This window comes from Cuculus canorus, chromosome 3 (genome assembly GCF_017976375.1).
Source record: "Cuculus canorus isolate bCucCan1 chromosome 3, bCucCan1.pri, whole genome shotgun sequence".
NCBI lineage: Eukaryota > Metazoa > Chordata > Aves > Cuculiformes > Cuculidae > Cuculus > Cuculus canorus.
In genome coordinates, this window is record NC_071403.1 from 72,152,682 (window position 1) to 72,173,560 (window position 20,879).

The 20,879-nt window shown below is 43.3% G+C and overlaps 1 protein-coding gene across 36 annotated transcripts in view; it reads right to left on the reverse strand.

The window, feature by feature from the left end:
• The window catches only part of NRXN1 (neurexin 1), a 771,544-nt gene that overhangs the window by 53,781 nt on the left and 696,884 nt on the right, over nucleotides 1–20,879 (reverse strand). For 2 of the 36 annotated variants that reach the window (XM_054061858.1, XM_054061857.1), the window contains exon 1: nucleotides 6,408–6,612. The exons of 30 other annotated variants lie outside the window; for them this stretch is intronic. In XM_054061858.1, the coding sequence (XP_053917833.1) occupies nucleotides 6,408–6,596 (189 nt within the window). In that variant the 5' untranslated portion in view covers nucleotides 6,597–6,612. Of the gene's footprint in view, nucleotides 1–2,911; nucleotides 3,023–6,181; nucleotides 6,266–6,407; nucleotides 6,613–20,879 lie in introns of those variants that run through there. 4 more of the 36 variants (XM_054061861.1, XM_054061862.1, XM_054061860.1 and 1 more) reach the window with 4 other exon arrangements.

Consider the following 20,879-nt stretch of genomic DNA (forward strand, 5'->3'; position numbering starts at 1 on the left):
CAGGTGAAAACAAAAAGCCATCTTCCACCTCTTTGATGCAGCTGCATGTGCTCTGCTTTGAGAAAGCTGTAGACCCACAGGACTGGACTCCAGCCATCCTCTTCTTGACACTGAATTTGCTTGCCAGCTTTGATAACTCATATGTTAGGGTTAACAGTTCAAATAACCTCATAGACCCGAATGACAACAGTGAAGCAACACCAAATAAAACACAGAAAAGCAGAGCATGTCCCCCCAGCCTCCAGTATGCAATAACATAACAACAGCCTACACGAAGAAGCAGCCTTCACAACGAGACTGAACTAGCAAAGGAGTTTTTGAAAAGATAGGAAAGGGAATAAAAGAATCAGAAGAAATATAAGAAAGAAAAAGCAGATACAAAACTTGTGGAAACTTAAAGGAGTAGGTCCATGAAGATCATCCAAGGGCTGGAGCACCTCCCATATAAGGACAGGTTGAGAGAGTTGGGATCGTTTCGCCTGGAGAAGAGAAGGCTATGGGGAGATCTTATAGGCAGCCTTCCAGTACTGAAAGGGGGCTTACAGGAAAACTGCAGCTCTCCATCAGGGAGAGCAGGGATAGGATGAGGTGGAATGGTTTTAAACTGAAAAAGGGGAGACTGAGGTGAGATATTAGAAAGAAATATTTTTCTGTGAGGGTGGTGAGGTACAGGTTGCCTAGAGAAGTCATGGCTGCCCCGTCCCCGAGGTGTTCAAGGCCAGGTTGGATGGGGCTTGAACTGAATGGGCTTTGAGGCACCTTTCAACCCAAACCATTCTATGATTAAAGAAAATACTTTAAATCTCTACTTCACGTAGTTTAGTTTTTATTGATCTACAGCCATACCACAGACACTTTAAAGACACCAACAAACAAAGCATGAGTATTATTTTGACCAAGAAATGCAATTTACTCTGTGTTAAAGCCCATAACTTACTCTATATCTCACCGGATCTGTGCCAAAACCACACAGCCAGACTCAAACCCAAAAGTGTTCCATGGTCCTGGATCTCACAGACTATCAGCATGAGAAACTCCTCACCACCTGAAAGCTTCCCAGCTCTTCCCTGGCAAGTAATCATTGAGTTCATAAGGTAGAATTGAAAATGAATCATTTTGGTGAACATACCATCTTGCTCATTTTCCACTTCACTTCTGATGTACTTTTAGCAACAATGAACCAGGAGACAGCTAGGTTTAGAAAACAGTGCACGTGTCCTTATCAACTTGGACTTTGTACTGCATGCTATTCAGACTTCTGCCAGGGATAACATGTCAATGACATTCAAATCAACCACAAAACTTCCTTTCACCTTAACACTGGCAGAATTTCACCCTATGTACATCTTGCTCCACAAGACTAACCTGTATGTCCACAACGCCCAATTTCCTGCACATACAAACCACATTTTCTACTTCCTGGCCCTTCCACTGTTTGGGGTTTTTTTGTTTGGTTTTGGTTTTTTTTTTTTTTTTTTTTTTTTTTTCATCCAGGCCAGGCTGGATCAACCTGATCCAGTGGAAGGTGCCCCTACCCATGGCAGGTGGGTTGGAACTGGATGATCTGTAGAGTCCCTCCCAACCCAAACCATTCTATGAATCTAGGATTTTTTTTCCGTTATGCAGTCAAATGCATTGGAAGAAAAAAATAAAGTATTTTGCACTAGTCCAATCTGGATGTGCGAGCACAGAATAATAATTTGACATTCCATCAAAATACCAGTCCCAACAGGTATTTATTTGGAGGAACTGTGAATGAGTAACAGCAAAGGCTTTGTCAGCTGCCTATTGACATACAGTCACTCTACATCCTTCCTAAAAGCCATTTAGTATAAGTTTTGCCTTCATCCCCTACTCTGTCTCATCTCAATATGGCACAGGTTGGAGGTAAATTTCATCCAAGAAGGACAGCAAGATATGATCTGAAAAGGATTAGGTCTACTAAATCTAAGTGTGCATCTCACAGGGAAAACTAAAGTACAATTCAGACAAAGATTAAAAGAGAGAAGAAATTCAGAAAAGCATAAAATACTGTAACAATTCAAGCTACCTCAGGAGAGCAACCTCTCATGCTTTTGTCACTCATTCTGGATCTGTTGCTTCGAGCAACTTCCAAGAGCAGGACAAAATACCCTATGGACTGAAAAACCACGTCAGTCGGTTGAAACGTAAAATCAAAGAGAGAATAAGAGAGCCAGGAATCCAGAGTTACTACTGGCGGAATGTGCAAAACAAATGTAAAATTACTTTTTGCATCAGAAAAACTGACTAGTCAGTTGTTGGAAAAAAGCTTATTGGTAAGAACTGATAACACTGAACTGAAAAGCATGACTAAACTTTATATTAATACTAAAAATAATAATACAATATTTCAAGCTATTGAAAGTGTCAACCAAAAAGTTATAAAAACTGTTTGCTGTTCATCAACAGGTTCCAACTGTTGAGTTTCTCCTCGGCTAAGACTGAATTTGATGTTTTTCCTCAACTATTTATCCCGATGATTACTTCAGATACACACAACCCAACCAAGATGCAGCATCATCTCTAAGACTGCAAAGACAGAAAGAGCTCCAAGGATAGGAAACAATGGCTCCAAGCAGCAGCAATGGGTGACCCAAGGCAGAAGGGTCTGAAACATGAGAAATCCTTTTACAACAGAGCTCCTGTAGATTACATGGCCACTGAAAAAAAAAAAAACAAACCCACCAAACCACGTGATTTTCAGCAGCTGTGAACAAACAGAGGACTGATGAACAGGTAGTGGTCCAAGATCTCCTAAACAATATTTCCCATTTGAATTATTCATAGAATCACTTGGTTGAAAAAGACCTTTGAGATCATGAAGTCAAATCATATTGGCCCACTACTGAACTATACCCCTGAGCACCATATCTACCCATCTTTTAAGTACCTCCAGGGATGGTGACTCCACCACTTCCATCAGCAGCTTCTTCCAGTGCCTGCTATCCCTTTCCATGAAGAAATTTTTTCTTGATATCTAACCTGAAGCTCCCCTGGTGCAACTTGAAGCCATTTCCTCTCATCCTGTCACTTGTTAATTGGGAGAAGAGACCTTCACCGCCCCCACTACAACCTCCTTTCAGATAGTTCTATACAGTGATAAGGTCTCTCCTCCCTTCCCCAGGATAAATAGCCCCAGCTCCCTCAGCTGCTCCTCATTCCCTGGTCCTGTTGGCCACAGTATTTCTGATACAAGCCAGGATGCTGATAGTCTTCTCGGCCACCTGTACAAGCTACTGGCTCATATTCAGCCAGCTGTTGACCAGCACCCCTAGGTCCTTTTCTACCAGGTAGTTTTCCAGCTGCTCTTCCCCCAGCCTGTAGCATTGCCTGTTCCCTCACCTGAGTCAGCAAATCATCTCCATGACTGTATTTTTGTTAAATCATCTACCTTGTGTAAAAGCAAGTTCAAAAGAACATAATATTTTAGTTTTTTTCTGTGCTCCTATGTTCTTCGGCACTCAGTGCAGGTACCTTTCCAAAGGGCAACAGGAGATGGCTGAACCTCTTCTGCCTTTCCTCCTTACAGTAAAGCTGTGCGGACAACTCTTAACTTTTTATGTCATCTCAAATGCACAAGGTCAAAAAATAAATCCTCTCGCATGGTGACTGGGGTTTCTTGCTAAATCAGCATTACTCCAAGACATAAAGTGCAGCTGAGTTTTTAAGAATTGTCCTTAGGCTGTTTGTCTCCTCTGAATTCCTGTTGAATATTGATCTGGTATTTAAAGGTCCAGCTGCCCACCTCATCGGGTTGCCCTGCTGTACACAGATTTTGACTGATTAATGGGTTATTTTAAATGCACAGATAACTCAAGGACTAAAGAACATGGACAACACGAATTTTTCTCCTCTTACATTATGCCACAAAGTTTTAGAACAAACTATATCTTTACAGAAATACCGGCTTACCCTTATAGACAAAACCACCAACCAGATTTCTTTGTCTACCTAATCAGACAGATCAAAGGCAAATCTACTAAGTCTTAGTTATAATCAATCCTAGAATACCAGAAAAATCACTTAATATTAAACTTGAGACCACATGTTGGCTTTTGAGATATTCATAACTCTAGCAGATCTTATATTAAGCAAATGGAAATCATTTCATAGATGCTATCTGGATGCATTGCTCCACAGGTGAGCTACCATCTAGGCAGATTTAATAGCCAATTCCTCAGGCTGCCCTGGCAATTACTCCTGTGCTGACCTGGAAGGATCATTAATATTAGGGAGTTGAGAGGCAATTCAATTTCCACTTCGGCTCAGCCCTAAGCTTCTTCTAAGCAGATGCTGTCAGCCATGTCAAATTATATATGATGCCTAGGTGATGTGGAAGAGTATTAGGAACAGAGCTAGGAATGAAAAACTCAGTTCACAAAGTTTTCAGCCTCAACCTGAATAGTGGCCTAAGATACTATTTGGCATAGGAAAACTCTAACAGCTACCCAAAATATTTATTAGTGGGGTGAGGTGCCATGGGAAAAGGAAACCAAGTACGAATTAGCCCAGGGCAATAAGAGGTGCGTTGTGGAATTGCATAGTAAGAGATTTAAATGCATACATGACAAAAAACCGCTTAGTAGCAGAACTTTGAGGAAGCCCAGCTAGCAAATGCAAACAGGATTACACAATATTCCCAGTGCACCAAAGGTATAAAGCTTTGATCTCAGCCCTGCAACTGCAGTCCAACAAAAACTAAGACAGCTTGGATCCAATGCAGCAGGTAACTGTGTCACAGGCATGAAAAATCTCCCCAAAACCAGAAGTCCTCTCAACACCCTGGCTGCAATCAGTAAAACAGGATAAATCTGAACAACCATCTCCCACATTTTATCATCCTGATTCACTTGAAAGAAAACAATATATCCGAAAAGCTCTTCCCTTTTACTTTCTATCTAATGAAAGGGAAATTAGACGTTTATGTACAGATAGAAGCTGCTGCTTCCTCTCTTTAAAAGCTCCTTTACCACTTTCGGCAACCCCCCACCCTCACGTTTCTCTCTGCTCCCTGTCGCGACAGACCCAGTCCCACCCAGTGCCAACCCTGAGGTTTGCCATCAGAATTCCCATGGTGCACAAAGGCGCGGTAGTGCCACGGCACATTAACTCTTCTTGGGGTAGAATACAGAGCAGGAAAAGACCACGCTCCTCCCCAGAGGAGCTTGGCGCTTACACACAAACACATACCTTTCTGCTGATTTTCAGGTAATATGGAAAGCTTTGCAACCAATGCTCTTTTAAATTAGACGCCTTGGAGGTTTGTTATTTAAGGATAAATTAGTAAATAAATTGAAAAGCTTTACTCTTTTGTGTTAGAAACAAGCAAATCAACAATCAATCTCTTAAAAATACACAAACATTTTCATTGTCATAAACATGCAGCGATTTACCCTCCCCTCCCAAAATATGGATTAATTCAGTTACAAACGAGGCTTATTTGCATTATATATCATGAAATATCAGTCAATCAGATAGAACCATTCATTTGTATGCAATCTTTTCTTATCAAAACATGCATATAACTCACAGGAATTCCAGTAGTACAAAATGGTCACTGAAAAAGATCAAATCAAAACAAATACACACGTCCGTACACACACATACACACGTCTTCCAAGCCGACACAAAAAAAAGCATGCACGGTCAGGGTTTAAGCACCATTTAAGCCAAAATAATTGCTAGATTATTAGAAAGCAGCCTGGCAGCTATTTGAAGCAGGTTTTATTCATGCTTTTTTTCGATCCTTCCTTCCAAATTTCCCTTTCCTTTATACTCATTTGTAGCAAACATGCTAGAAAACCCAGCTCTAAAAAGCAAGAGAAAAACCAGAAGAATCCATGCTTATTTTTCCTGAAGCAGAAAATAAGAATTTAAAAAAGGCAATTCCAAAGCTTTCCTATATTCAAAACAAGATATCGTGCAGAAATTTGATCTCAATATTAATGACATGCAATCTCCACGGAGATGGAGTCTAATTTAAAAAAGAAAAAAAAAAAAAAGTCATTTTCTGTAATCAGTGCAAATGCCTTCCCCCCCCCCCCCCCTTGCCTCCCTCTCCTCTCTTTCTCCTCCTCGCTGTCAGACTAATGGCATCTCAAACCCTGCATGCTGCAGTGCTTCGCCTTTGCTCTGCATCGCCTGGGAGAGAAGCAGCTACCTGAGAGTTTTCACAGTGCCATCTCATATCCATGTCTGCCTGGCTACCCTGCGTGCTTACAGCTTGGGTTTTGGTTGGTTTTTTTTTTTTTTTTTGGATTATTTTTTTTTTTTTTGGTTTCCTTAATTCTTAATGGAAATCCTAGGAAATTTAGTCCATCCTCTGAAATCAATACTGGTGACAGGCGCGCTCCCTGCCTCCGCGGGAGAGGAGGATGAGGAATTGCCTGCGCATCAGCCCGGCCTATCAGTGCCGGGGAGATCGAACCCGCCGACACGTGCTGTTGCCAAGCCAATGGTTGCGCGGGGTGGTGCGCAGCGGGGGATACGCGCTGCGGAGCGGGGGAGAGACCGGAGAAGCGCTGCGGAGCCGAGCCGAGCCGGGAATTGCGATGCAGAGAGCGGAGAGCGCGCATCCCCCTTGGTGGGGAAAAGGAGGGAGCGCGCATCCCCCGCCCCTTGTCGCGGGGGAGGGATGTGGTGCGCATCCCCCGTGGTGGGGTGAGGGTACCAAGGAGGGAGCGCGCATCCCCCGCGGTGGGGAGAAGGGGGGGGAGTGCGCTTCCCCCGGGATGGCGAAAAGAAGGGAGAGCGGATCCCCCACGGTGAGGAGAAGGAGGGAGGACGCATCCTCGCAGTGGGAAGGAGGCTCGGAGTGCGTATCCCATGTCCCCTGCCGTGGGGAGAGGGGAGAAGGAGGGAGCGCGCATCCCCAGTGGTGGGAAGCAGAGAAGGAGCGCGCATCCCCCGCCCGTCGTGATGGGGAGAGGGAAGGAGGGCGCATCCCCCGCGATGGGGAGGGGGAAAGAGAGCACATCCCCCGCGATGGAGATAGGAGTTCCTGACCCGAACTGGCGAGAATGACTTGTGTGCGCCGTGGTCTTGGGGGGTGGGGAAAGTGGGGTGCAACGTCAATGCATGGTGCCTCGGTAAAATCCTATGTTTTGGAATCACAGAATCATGGAATGGTTTGAGTTGGAAGAGTCCTTAAAGCCCATCTAGTTCCACTCCCCATCCCACCCCCACTCCACCCCACCCCACCCCCTCCTTGCCACGGGCAGGGACACCTCCTACTGGATCAGGTTGCTCAAAGCCTCATCCAACCTGGCCTTGAACACCTCCAGGGATGGGGCAGCCATGACTTCTCTGGGCAACCTGTGCCAGTGCCTCACCACCCTCACAGGAGAAGATTTCTTCTGAAGGTCTCACCTAAATCTCCCCTCTTTCATCTTAAAGTTTGAAAAGCTGAGGTCTGAACACTGACCCTGAGAGCACCAAACAAGACCTCCAGACTCCACACAATGAAAGCATTCTCCATCATTCCAGAAGCCCCCCTACCAGCACAGGAACCTTGTACACGACACGCCAACACACACGCAGCCTGGCCAGGTGCCGAAACAATGAGGCACGGCGCATCTGGGCTGCCATATGGCCGCCCAGACTGTACTGCACATCTGCCAATGTTGATCACTGGCCAGAACCCGATCCATCACTCCCCACTGCAAGGGTAGCGAGGTGCTCAGAGCAACTTGACAAAGTAAGCAACTCATGAAAACAATTGGGTCAAGCTAGTCAACAAACCCCAAACCCTCCAGCTGTAATGCCTTCTCAACAGATACATTTATTTTTATTTGAATTAGCGAAAAGGTTTTCTTCCATTTTTTTTTTTTCCTTAACATTTTTCCAGATTCCAGCAGTTGCAAGAGTTAAAAATTACCAAGCGGTGACCTTGATCTCCTGTATGGCTTTACCAGAACTCCTCAAAACGACTTTAAAAAATGGATGCCTACACTAAGGAAAAAGCCAGTCGACATACCAAAAAGTTGGGTGAAGCTAACATTGCCGTTCCCCTAACAGAGGCTCAAGATGATAAGGTTGCCCTGAAGCACCTTACCTGCTTTTCGTGGCACCTTTTCGTGGCAGCTTGTGCTGTGCATTTCTAAAGGCATTCTGAAATTGCAACACCATTTGAGAAACCATGTCTGTATGCATTCATTTGGCTGTAATTCATAGAAACATAGAATGGTTTGCGTTGGAAGGGACCGCAAAGCCCATCCAGTTCCAACCACCCTGCCATGGGGAGGGACACTTCCCACTGTATCGGGCTGCTCAAAGTTCCATCCAACCTGGCCATGAACACCTCCAGAGATGGGGTATCCACACCTGCTCTGGGCAACCTGTGCTAGTGCCTCACCACCCTCACAGGAGAAAATGCAGTCAAAACATAGTTAGTTAATGCTGAAACAAATGGCACATGGCTTATTGGAAGTGGTGTTTGTTAAATGTTATGTGGCACTAATTAGGGAAAAGTCATTGTCCTGAGACTCTGATACCTGCCTCATCTCTCTCGATCCTGAGACTGGCAGCCTTCAAGACAACAGACAAATGGAAAGCACAGAAAGCTCTACACTCACTTATTCTATGCATCTTTTTCCATGTTTGCTTTCTTCTAGTGTGGCCCAGCAAAGTTAAAAGGTCCCCTAGAGCTGGACATCACACTTTGATAGCTCCACAGTTGTAAATATCTTAGCATTTCTACTTCGAGCAACTCTTGGCAGTCCAAGGAGCTCCCAAGAATCCTAGAACAGTTTGGGTTGGGAGGAACTAGTTCCAAAACCCCTGCTACAACTGGGACATCTTCCACTGGATCAGGTTGCTCAAATCCTCATCCAACCTGACCTTGAACCCCTCCAGAAACCCCAGGTACTTGACCCTGCCCCTTTCTCATCTGTGAAGATGGCAAAGGAAAACAGCAGGCCATCACTATGTGGCTGCTTGTGCAGTGTTTCACTGCAGGAGTGGCATTGCTCAATCCTTCCAGCCTTTTTTTGCCTATCCCTTCTCAGGGACAGAGGACAGCAAGGGCAGTGCTGAGGGTTTGCAGCTGTGCTCTGGCCACCTTGCTGGCAGCAGCAGCAGTTTCCCTGGATTGCCTGACAATAACTCCTGTTAGGACTGTGTCTTCAATGAATGGAGTTCATCTGTATGACAAAACAAATAAGGAAACCACTCTTATTTTCATTAAGAAAATTATCTTAATGAGACTAGTAAATACCATTTCAAGCAGTCCAAACAATGGGGTCCTTTCACATTTACCAAGTCAAACTTTCATTAACCCCAGCATGCGCCCTCCTGAAAGACAGGACTAAGTTATCTATAATATTTCGCTTGAGGCAGTATTTTTTCATATTATCATAGTATCATAGTACAGTTAGGGTTGGAAGGGACCTTAAAGATCATGTAGTTCCAACTCCCCTGTCATGGGCAGGGACATCCCACTAAATCAGGCTGCCCGAGGCCCCATCCAACCTGGCCTTGAACACCTCCAGGGATGGGGCATCCACAACCTCCCTGGGCAACCTGTGCTGGGGTCTCACCACTCTCTGTGGGGAAGAAATTCTTCCTAATGCCCAGTCTAAATCTGCCCCTCTCCAGTTTATACTTATTCCCTCTGGTCCTATCCCCACAAGCCTTTATGAATAGTCCCTCTCCAGCTTTCCTGTAGGCCCCCTTCAGGTACTGGGAGGTCACTATAAGACCTCCTCTGAGCCTTCTCTTCTCCAGGCTGAACAGGCCCAACTCTCTCAGCCTTTCCTCATTGGGAAGGTGCTCCAGCCCTCTGATCATCTTTATAGCCCTCCTCTGGACCTGTTCCAACAGCTCCATGTCCTTCTTGTGTTGAAGATTCCAGAACTGGACACGATATTCCAGATGCAGTCTCACAAGAGAGGAGTAGAGGGGCAGAATCACTACCCTCGACCTGCTGGCCGCACTTCTTTTGATGCAGCCCAGGATATGGTTGGCCTTCTGGGCTGCGAGCGCACACTGCTGGCTCATGTCGAGCTTCTCATCGACCAGCACCCCCAAGTCCTTCTCTGCAGGGCTGCTCTTAAACACGTCATCCCCCATTGTGTACTGAAAACGGGGATTGTCCCAACCCAGGTGCAGGACCTTACACTTAGTCTTGTTTTTTGGTAGTGTGGTTTTACAATAACACTATTAACAGTAATGGACTGTCATATGTCCTGTGTGTTCTAATTCAGGGGACAAATGTAGCAGTTACATTAATGGTATGGAGGAGGGATGGTAGAGGTGCAAAGCACAGGTTGCTGTGAACCATGATAGGCTGGAAAGGTATAATGGACAAATTTTGTGTACCCAGCAAAAACCAGCTTGCGATGGAATTTCTCCTGTTGGAGGAAGTCTTTACATCTAACCAAGTTCAGGGTGGTTTTACATTTTGTGGAGATGTAGCTCTATGTGTATCATATAATGTGCTATGGTGCAATACAGAGATGCAGTAGACAATGTGGTTAGGATTGATTTTACCCAAAGACTGTGACGAAGACAATGCAAGTGGCTTAGTAGGGCAAAGCAGTTAGAAACGCACCTGACTTTACACTTCAGTACTTGTGAGTTGACATTTAAGCAAGTTCCTGAGTACTTTGTTTAATCATGATCAGATATAAAAAAAATAACACTCAATGCAAAAAGGCGATGAACCTGAGTTTGCTTGAGTACCCACTCCCAAGCTGTAGAATCATAGAATGGTTCAGGTCGGAAGGGACCTTAAAACCCATCCAGTTCCAACCCCCCTGCTGTGGGCAAGGACACCTTCCACTGGATCAGGTTCCTCAAAGCCTCATCCAGCCTTGTCTTGAACACCTCCAGGAATGGGGCATCCATGAATTCTCTGGGCAGCCTGTGCCAGTGCCTCATCATCCTCTAACTGAACATGAGAGTTTTGCTGAATTTATGTATTTTGCCATATATATATAGAATGTTGCTTAAAAATCTGCTTATTGATTCAGTGAGGGATGGGAAATGAGTAGGATAGCACATATTTCATAGAGAGGAACATTGTAGAATCACAAAGACAAATCTATATGGTTACTAAAATGCAGTAACACTTAAAAAAGCTGCACAAAAATGACATAAATTCCAACATACACAACCAAGAACAGAAGCCAAACTCGAAATTTGATTTAAACCTAAATATGCAACATATTTCATTAACCAGACAGGAACTGTACAGACATATCATCATTAAAGTCCTTGCTACTGCACAGAACAGGCAGCTAAAATTATTGTAATTTATCTGGGAAAAAGATCTACCCAAAAGCAAAAAGCCCCCCATTTCTTTTTTTTTTTTTTTTTTTTGCAGATATCATTTTATAAAATAAAATTGTGCCTACAATTCAGACCGAGGTGAAAGCTTTGAGTTATTACACTTCAACTTAAGGCCAAGCACAAATGAAGCAGTTTGAGATGGAAGTGGGACTTTCTATATACTGTAATTTCTCTATGGACAAATAACATATTTAAACTTTGAGTGATGAAAATCCAAAAACACTTGATAGTTTGCAGGAGTTTATCTGTAAGTGCATACACATGGGTCTATGTGCACCCATAGCTAAAGTCCTAAATCACCACTTCACAGGCTGAAACACACCACCCACCACTTCTGATGCTCTTAATGAATGTGAAAGTTAGGTGAGATTTAAATATAAACTATGTGTCCTTAGGAATTAAATTGGCACTTTGGCTTGAGAGTCACATCTCATGCTCAGATGGGTCTCTGCTGACAACCAGTCACCTGCAAACCCCCTAATATTGTCCTCAGGAATCATATTTAACAGCTTTGAGACATATTATGTGTGGATTTGCAGTCTACTGTGGGATTTAATTTCATAATTAGAATTATAGAATCATTAAGTTTGGAAAAAACCTTTAATATTATGAAGTCCAACTGTCAGCCCAACACCACTGTGCCTATTAACTGTGTCCCAAAGTGCCACGTGTACACATCTTTGGAACCCCTCCAGGGGCAGACACTGCACCAGTGTCCTGGGCAGCCTCTTCCAATGCTTCACCAATCTTTTAGTAAAGATTTTTTTCCTAATATCCAGTCTAAACCTCTCCTGGGGCAACTTGGGGCCATTTCCTCTCTTCCTATCTCTTGTTACTTGGGAAAACAGCCCAGCGCACATCTTGTCAGAACCTCCTTTCAGGGAGTCGCAGAGAGCAATGAGGTCTCCTTTTAGCCTCCTCTTCTCCAGGCTAAACAGCCCCAGTTCCCTCAGCCGCTCCTCATATAGCACTTGTTCTCCAGACCGTTCACCAGCTTCCTTGCCATCCTCTGGACATGCTCCAGCAACTCAATGTCTTTCTTGTAGTGAGGGCCCAAAACTGAACACAAGATTCAAGGTGCAGCCTCACCAGCACTGACTACAGGGGCACAATCCCATCCCTACTCCTGCTAGCCACACCATGGTTGATCCAAGCCAGGATGCTGTTGGCCTTCTTGTCCACCTGGATGTGGTACAAGTCCACATGGCTAGCTCATGTTCAACCTCCAGCAACTGACACCCCCAGGTCCTTTTTCATTGGCCAGTGTTCAAGCCACGCTTCCCCAAGCCTCTAGTATTGCATGGGTTCTTTGTGACCAATGTGTAGGACTTGGCACTTGGCCTTGTTGAATCTCATATAATTGGACTAAAAATTAAAAATTACTCGTGCAGATTCAGTCCTATGCAGAAGAGCTGATATTAGCAGGTGCCTTACTCTTTTTGCAGGAGAACTGGGACAGAATTTAGGATGCCATTCAATGTGACATCTTCTTCGCTTTCCCCTAGGAGACGTCTGCAAGACTCCACTCTGCTAAACTACCAAACTCTGGGAAATAAATGTCTGTGCCAACACATTCTGTCATGTCTCTAACACTTGGTGCACTCTGCACCTGTGACAGAATTACCCCCTTTCTGGCACGAAGTCTGTAATCTCCTTCCCAGTGCTCTGAACTTTCCCATCATGCTGTCAGCCAAATTGCACCCATCAGGCTGGCTCACAGATACCCCTGTTCACATGGACTGGAGGAAAGCAAGGTTGACAGTGATGAGGATCTTTCAGAGAACTGCCTTCCACTGCTCAAAAGGTCAAGACCTTCCTCCTTCTTTAAGCAAATGGAAGCAGAAAAACTGTTGCTAGAAAAATTACTCTCTCAAGAAACTGTAACGTAGATCAATCCTACCTGTTTGGAACTAAGAGCTCCCAGCAGCCTCCAGCCCCAAACCTGTACAGCCAGGAAATATATAATATGCATTCTTTTCGCTAGGCGCATATGTATTTTCATTCTCTGCTTTCTCTTACCTCCTACTTATTTTTCCCTACCTTTTCTTTGTCTTTCCAAATCTTTCTATACCTGGTTAATCAACACAGTCATAATAATACACAGGGGGAATTTGATGAGATTCAGCTATTAATGCTAATTATATAGGGCACCTATATTATATTAACATTACTTATCTGGTTTAGACATAAGCACTCATTGCTTTTTCCTAGGGTGGAGGGAACACCTGAAGAAGATAGAGGCAGAAACTTTGCTCCTCAACTGATCCCATCTATAAAGGAGACACAAAGAAATATGTGTATGATACCCTTCAGTAGAAAAAAGATGTTAAAGGTCAAATGAGGCTTTGAGGAACCTGATCCATGTGTCTATGCCCATGGCAGGGGTGTTGGAACTGGGTGATTTTTAAGGTACCTTCCAACCCAAACTATTCTAATTCCATTAGACCAACTCGGTGCAGCATTCTGAAATGTTGGAAGTATCATGCCCATGCTTTGCTCATTAAAAATAATCCCCAATGACAATGTCTGCCTATTCACAAGGATCCATTTCACCTCTATAGCTACACAAAGACACCGGGCATGATGCAGAAAGTATTCACCCTTGCTATCCTGTGCTGGCAACAGGTTTGCCCCCCATTTCAATCTAGGAGGCACTAAGACTGCTGTAAATTGCAGCTGGCTGTCTCCTTTCTAAAAGACTTTTGAAGCCATCACCTGCCTTGATTTCTATACTGAATATGCCTCTGTAAAGGTCACAAAGTCCTAGATAATCAGCTTTTTCTTCCCCATGGGGGATTCTCGTGGGCCCACCTGCTTCTTTCACAGGGGAGTAAGGGGAGCACAGCACAATGATGGACCAGATCTTTTTGATTTATTATTTTTAATCCCACAATTTTACAGGTGCTATTCTCATTTCAGTGGATATCAATTAAAGCCTCAGGTTTATTTGGAAACCTGGATTATCTCCAGAGGCTCAGGGGGGTAGAAGAGCCCCTGGCATTTGGATGAGCCTGGGTAAAGTGTTGAGCTTAGTGTGGCTGAGGCAGAAGCAAACTTCTAAGGTGCATAAAGATTTTTGCCTTGTGCAAATGGCAACAGGATCCAAAGATGAGGGGAGAAAGAGCTCTGGTGCATCAGCAGAGCAACAAGGTGCATTTTCCAGATGTACCAGAAGTTGTAATGGGGTGAAAAGAGAAATCAAGGGGGAAAAAGAGAGACAGTGCAACATCTGCCTGTCACTCTGTGCCCTTCAGCATGTCAAAGATCACGTTTTCTTCCCCAAATAACAAGCAAAAAAAAAAAAAAGTCTGTTGTATTCTTTTCTCCTGAGCACAAAATGCACTTATGTGTGTATGCAAGTAAATAAACTCAGAACAACTGCAGATGAGGACATTCTGTAAACAATAAACCTATTTATACCATTTCATACATCTGTCAACATTCAATCCTTAAATGTTTCAATATGATTGAGTATTTCACAAATAATTAGATGCAAAATGATTCTCTCATCATATTTGGCAGGGTCGGGAAAGACTTCAAGCCCTTATGTCATAGAATCACAGACTGGTTTGCGTTTGAAGGGACCTTAAAGACAACACAGTTCCAACCTTGCTGCCATGGGCAGGGGGACCTTCCACTGGATCAGGCTGCTCAAAGCCCCATCCAACCTGGCCTTGAACACCTCCAGGGATGGGGCAGCCATGACTTCTCTGGGCAACCTGTGCCAGTGCCTCACCACCCTCACAGGAAAACATTTCTTCCTAACATCTCATTTAAATCTTCTCTGTTCTAGCTTAAAATCATTCCCCCTCATCCTGTCACTGCACTCCCTGCTAAAGAGCCCCTTCCTCACTTTCCTGTAGCCCCTTTTAAGCACTGGAAGGCTGCTATAAGTCTCCCCAGAGCTTTCTCTTCTCCAGGTTGAACAATCCCTCCTGTATGGATAACAGGGGCCACTGCCTCCAATAAATGCATACCTGGTGATGATACATACACCATAAAGCACAAACCTTTTGTATAAGACAGGTAGGGGAGCAGAAATGAAGGTAGAACCTCATCATTCAGTGTATTTTCCCCAAGTGTGACTTCACCCTGCTCCATCAAAGCCATTTTTAGCAGCTAGGGAATTCTTGTTGCAATTTCAACATTTATAAAGCAGTTTAAATGTAAAGCTAACAGAGCAAAGAATGTAATATACTGGGTTTGATTGATCAGGATCTTCAGGTTTCTAAGTCCTTGGTTCAAAGAAGACTGCTGCAAGTATATAGTTTGTTCTATTTCAAAATCATACCTTTTCAGAGACACCCACGTAGCTTAGAAATAGATGTGCAAATGCATTAATTTTTGGCCTTGCTACAGTTTGCAGAGTGGGAGTGTAAGGAGAAAAAAAAAATTGGCATGCAAAACCTTCCTTCTAAATTAAAGGTTTCATATCCTAATAAATAATTTCTTTGGCTGTTAGTAAATGCTTCCATTATCCCTAATGTGGAGAAGCCCTCAGAGACTGTGTGTCTACTGCTGCCTCCTTAATCAGAAACCTGTTTTGACTGTTCTGTCAGGTAAACAGTAGAGCCTGGGCCGTGTCTCTTTTTTCTGCTCTGTGGAAAAATAAAGCAGCTATTGAATAGCTACAGAGATGCTCACAAAAGCACACACAATGTGATGTTGTCTGTTCAGCCAGCACAGCGCTTCCCTGTGTAAAAACAAGGTGAGTTTCCTCTGACCTCAGTGATGCTGAGGGCTTCCTTGAGCCTGTGGGGTGGGTTTTTATAGGAGAGATGATTGACATGGCTATCAGATTTGAGCAGCAGCTGAAGCTAGCTGAGCCGTGTGTAAGCTGACAAGACTGGAAATGCCGAGAGAGAAACCTTCAAATGAAGAACTAATTAATGGGAGCAGTTGTGTGCTGGTTATCAGGACGGCTCTAATTACAGGCCTGGAGGAAGACCGCAAAACTAATAAAGGAATTCACATTTAGCAGAGAATATCTTGCTTTGACATCAGCCTCCAGGTGATGGGAGATGGAGGAAACTGATGGGCTGGCAAGACTGCTTGCAGGTACAAAGCACATGGCTCCTCACCTGCCACTCTGCCAGTAATAAGTTTTAAAGGGAAGGAGTTTTACCATGGAGGAAAGGCATGCAAACTACACAAGCCATGCAAACTGCACCACATGCTGATCAACCCACAGGCAAAATTATAAGCAAGGTGAAGTCCTTTATTTCTGAATGAGAGACTGGTAATCTCTAGTGGGTATAACAGAATGGGAAACTTAGCCCTTCATACGTGGATGACTCTAACAAAACAAAGCAAAACAAGAAAGGAATTTGAATACTTCTTGAGAATGACATGATTTTCACACTTTAATTAAACTACTGCTTTGGCTCAGCCAGTTTGCCATGGGCGAGAACTATACAGAGTTGCTGCTGGGGGTATTAGTTGCTTTCTCTTTGAAATGTATAGCATTTAAAGAAAGATACTAGAAAAAAAAAAAAAAAAAAAAAAAGGAAGACAGGCATGCAGAGCCCATAGAAATTAATGGAAAGACTTTTGTGGATCATGGAAGAGGCATTAAAGGGCTTGTGAGAAACTGTGGTTCCTATGAAATCAAATGCAATTCTGCCAAGATTTCAGTCCTTACTTTTCAGAACATCATTCAGTCTGTCCTCTGCTTTCATAGCTCTTTGGGAAGCACAGTCACTTGCAAGAAGTGAGAAGTCCTCTCACAAGCATCATTGCCATCACCTTGCCAGTCTGCACTAAGGAAGGAGGGGAGGACAACAGCCCTGCTCTTCTCCTGGGCAAGGCTCGTAGGTTTGTAGATCTGCATCCTTAAAAACTTCATACACATCTTCAAGGCTAGGGCTGGTGGAGAACCTGATTTGAAGGTCAAGTACATACTATGCATCACTTTTAAAATCATAGAATCATAGAATGGTTTGGATTGGAAAGGACATCAAAGCCCATTAAGTTCCAACCCCCTGCCATGGACAGAGACACCTTCCACTGGATCAGACAGCTCATAGCCTCATCCAGCCTGATCTTGAACACCTCAGGGAAGACCAGAGATAATTTGACATGTTATACCAGTATGGAAGCACACGATGCAAGTAGAAAGGTTCTACTACCCACAGTTTTTCAAGCTAAAAATTTGACACGCTATTTATATTCATTTCTATTAGTACATACCTAGTTAAAACACAAATTAATCATAACTTTCATTTAATTACAACAAGACATGAAAAATCAAAACCATGCTGTTCATCATGATGTTATTCTTCCAGTATTCACACAGGGTATTGCAGAAAAAAATTAAGGAGTTTTATTTTTGGCTGATTATCTGTCAAACAGCCTGCATGTGCAGGTCACAGTTCTGTAAGCAGTCAAATAAGCTCATGATGATAAACTGGAAATTACAATACTTATGTACAAGGCTACACACAAGCATGTCTACCCCACCATGCTGGAAACACCCTATTTGTTTTCTGCTTTGTTTACTATCAAATCTTCTTATTTCTCTTTCAAGCTCAGAGACAAGTAATTGTAAGCCTACCAATCAATAGACCATTTTATTATCCAGTGCAGCTCTGAATAATCCTCATAATTTAACTAGGTTCTGTGTAGGCCAGCAGGGAATATGCAGAGAAAACAAAGAATATGACAAATACCAAGGGCTAGTCAGCACAAAGCAGCTTTCAAGAAAATAAAAAAGCTACCTGAGATTAGTTTTAAGTAGCGGAATCAAACAAGCTGACTGCAAATCTGTTTTTCCTTCTTGGCTTTGCAGTAAAATTGATGGCTGTTTTGCCTCAGCTCAACCCCAGCAGTCAGGCACACCCCCAGTGCTCGAGGTGGCAACTCCTGCTGTGCCAGGGAGAGCTACTGGGTCACAGGAGGATTTTTTTTGAACATAGAAGGGAAGGAAAGGAGTCCATTATCCTTCCTCAGGGCTCTCTGCCAGGTATAGGTTTCTCCACTGAAGCCTTGTGAAGAGAATCATCATAGACTCAGTAAGGCTGAAAAATACCTCCAAGATCATCCAGACCAGTGCCTACTAAACCATGTCCTGGAATGCCACATTTACATGTTTTTTCAAACACCTCCAGAAATGAAGACTCCACCACTGCCCTGGGCAGCCTTTTCCAGTGCATCACCACTCTTTCATTAAAGAAATTTTTCCTAATATCCAATCTAAACCTTCTCTGGTGAGACTTGAGGCCATTTCCTCTCCTCTTATCACTTCTTACTTGGCAGAAGAGACGAACACCCACCTCGCTACAACCCCCTTTCTGGGAATTGTAAGAAGCGATGAGGTCTCCTCTTCTCTAGACTAAACAGCCCCAAGTCCCTCAACCGCCTCCCATGATCCCTATGCTCCAGATCCTTCCCCAGTGCCATTCCCTTTCTCTGGACATGCTATAGCCCCTCAGTGTGTTTCTTGGAATGAGGATCAGCAGCATGCTTGAGCAGCCAAGCCAGGTGCTCTCTAGGCTCTGTTAGTTGCCTCTCTTTAAGCCACTGAGGAAATGGATTTAGTACCTAAACTCTACCAAAGAAAGAAGCAGGGATATCATTCCTGCCGCAATATTCACAGATTATGAAACTAGACAGTTCATCTGCTCCGTCCTCCCCCACTTCATATTTTTAAAAAACAGTATAATTAAATTTTATTTGACACTCGAAAAGAGTGTATTTTTTTAATTGGAAGGAGTTTATTTATGTAATGGAAAGCAACCAGGATAATTGTTCTTTGTCTATCAAAAATGTTTTCTGTGCTTTAAAGAAGACTACAGAATAAAAAGTAGGACAATGCAGAGTGAAAACATTAATTAAATAGTCCTGGATGTATTTTCTATGCTCTTTCATTTCCTTGACAGCATAGCTGCACTATATCCTCATTTATTGTTAACAACCTAAGTATATCCTGGCTTGGTCTGGCTACAAAATTAGAACACAAAAATAAATAAAACCAGCCTAATGTTAAATTTAAGCCCTTGGGTTCATAAGAAATATTTACAACTCAAATCACAGTCAGGTTTAAATCACCACTTTTTCAATATTTAACAGAATATTGCTGTAGTCAATGCATAAATAATCAAATGAGTAAGACACAGCAAGATGGAAGAAGGCTTTAACAAAAAAAGAAATATAGGGTACAGATGCAAATGCTTGGGTATGTTTATTAAAAAGACAAAAGTCACTATGCTTAGACCTCATACAATTTTGATGTTGACCTTATTTTACGTTGGAGCCATGACTGATGATCCAATGTATTTAATTAATGGCATCATTTCTAAATATTTACTTAGTGCACAAAATCTGTTTGGAAAATCTTGGGGTCCTGCCTGCTGGCCTAACATTTACTTCTTTGTTCAATGTTTTTTTGTTAGATGCCATGTCAGTTCATTATGGTTTGGATTCACCTCTCATTTCCTCTGAGCAGATGAGATTTAATCCTGGAGGTGTTCAGGCCAAGCTGGATGAGGCTTTGAGCAACCTGATCCAGTGGGAGGTGTCCCTGCCCATGGCATGGGGATTAGAGGTGGATGGGCTTTAAGGTCCCTTCCAACCCAAACCATACTGTGATTCTATAACCAGAGACCTCCCCCAAGCTCCTTCCACCCAGAGTGATCCTACAGGAAAGCACAACAGGGAGAAACCTCCTGGTTCAACATGGCTAAGCTCCTTATTGCCAAAACCTCTTTATCAACTGGTCACACCACTTTTGACTGCTTATTCCTACTGGAATGCTGCTTTCTTAATGTCCTCTTTTTGTTCTCAACTTAAGTCTGTCTGTGGCCACTTTATGCCTGTTTTCTCTCATGTCACTTTGATCCTTTGGCACAGTCCTCTCTCCTCTCTTATTTTCATTATCAGTCATTGTTTTGCTGTGTTAAAACAAGCTACAGCCTTTTAGAGAATGGAAATTTGCACAAGTTCCCATCAGATGAGCAGGGATATGAACTCATAGTGGTACTTACATAACTACCTGAATGTCACACTTTTTTTATCATGGGACAAAGACATGCACAGTTCCAATGGATAAAGAGGGCTGATATGCTACAAGCTCCATGTAAAGCTGAGGTGACTGGCTGATGTAGCGATACCATTTTTTATTCTCTTGTAGGCCAGGACTGGTTGCCAGTCCTTGCTCCCTACAGATAGACCAGCAGTACCATAGTCTTTTCCATGGCCATCACGCTCGGGCTTACTCATACTTTTGTTACTTAGCACACTGCATGCTTTTCCTTCTCATTCATTTCTAACTGATGAGCAATTAACATGAGGCTGAATATCTTGTTATTCTTAAGTATGTGATTTTGCACTTGATACGAATGAATTCTTCTCTGCTCCTCCTTGAGACCGCAGGGTCATTCAGCTTGATATCCTCATTTTCTCCATATTGATGACGCCTCCTTTCTTTATCTCATGCCTAATCAACTCACCTACACATCTTTAAGCTTCTGGGCTAAAATTTTACTGCTGTTCATTAAAGTTAGTGACTTTCAAGGAAGAGGCGAGACTTGCAATCAGCCAGCTCATCAACTAGGAGCAAGATATTAGTTTTC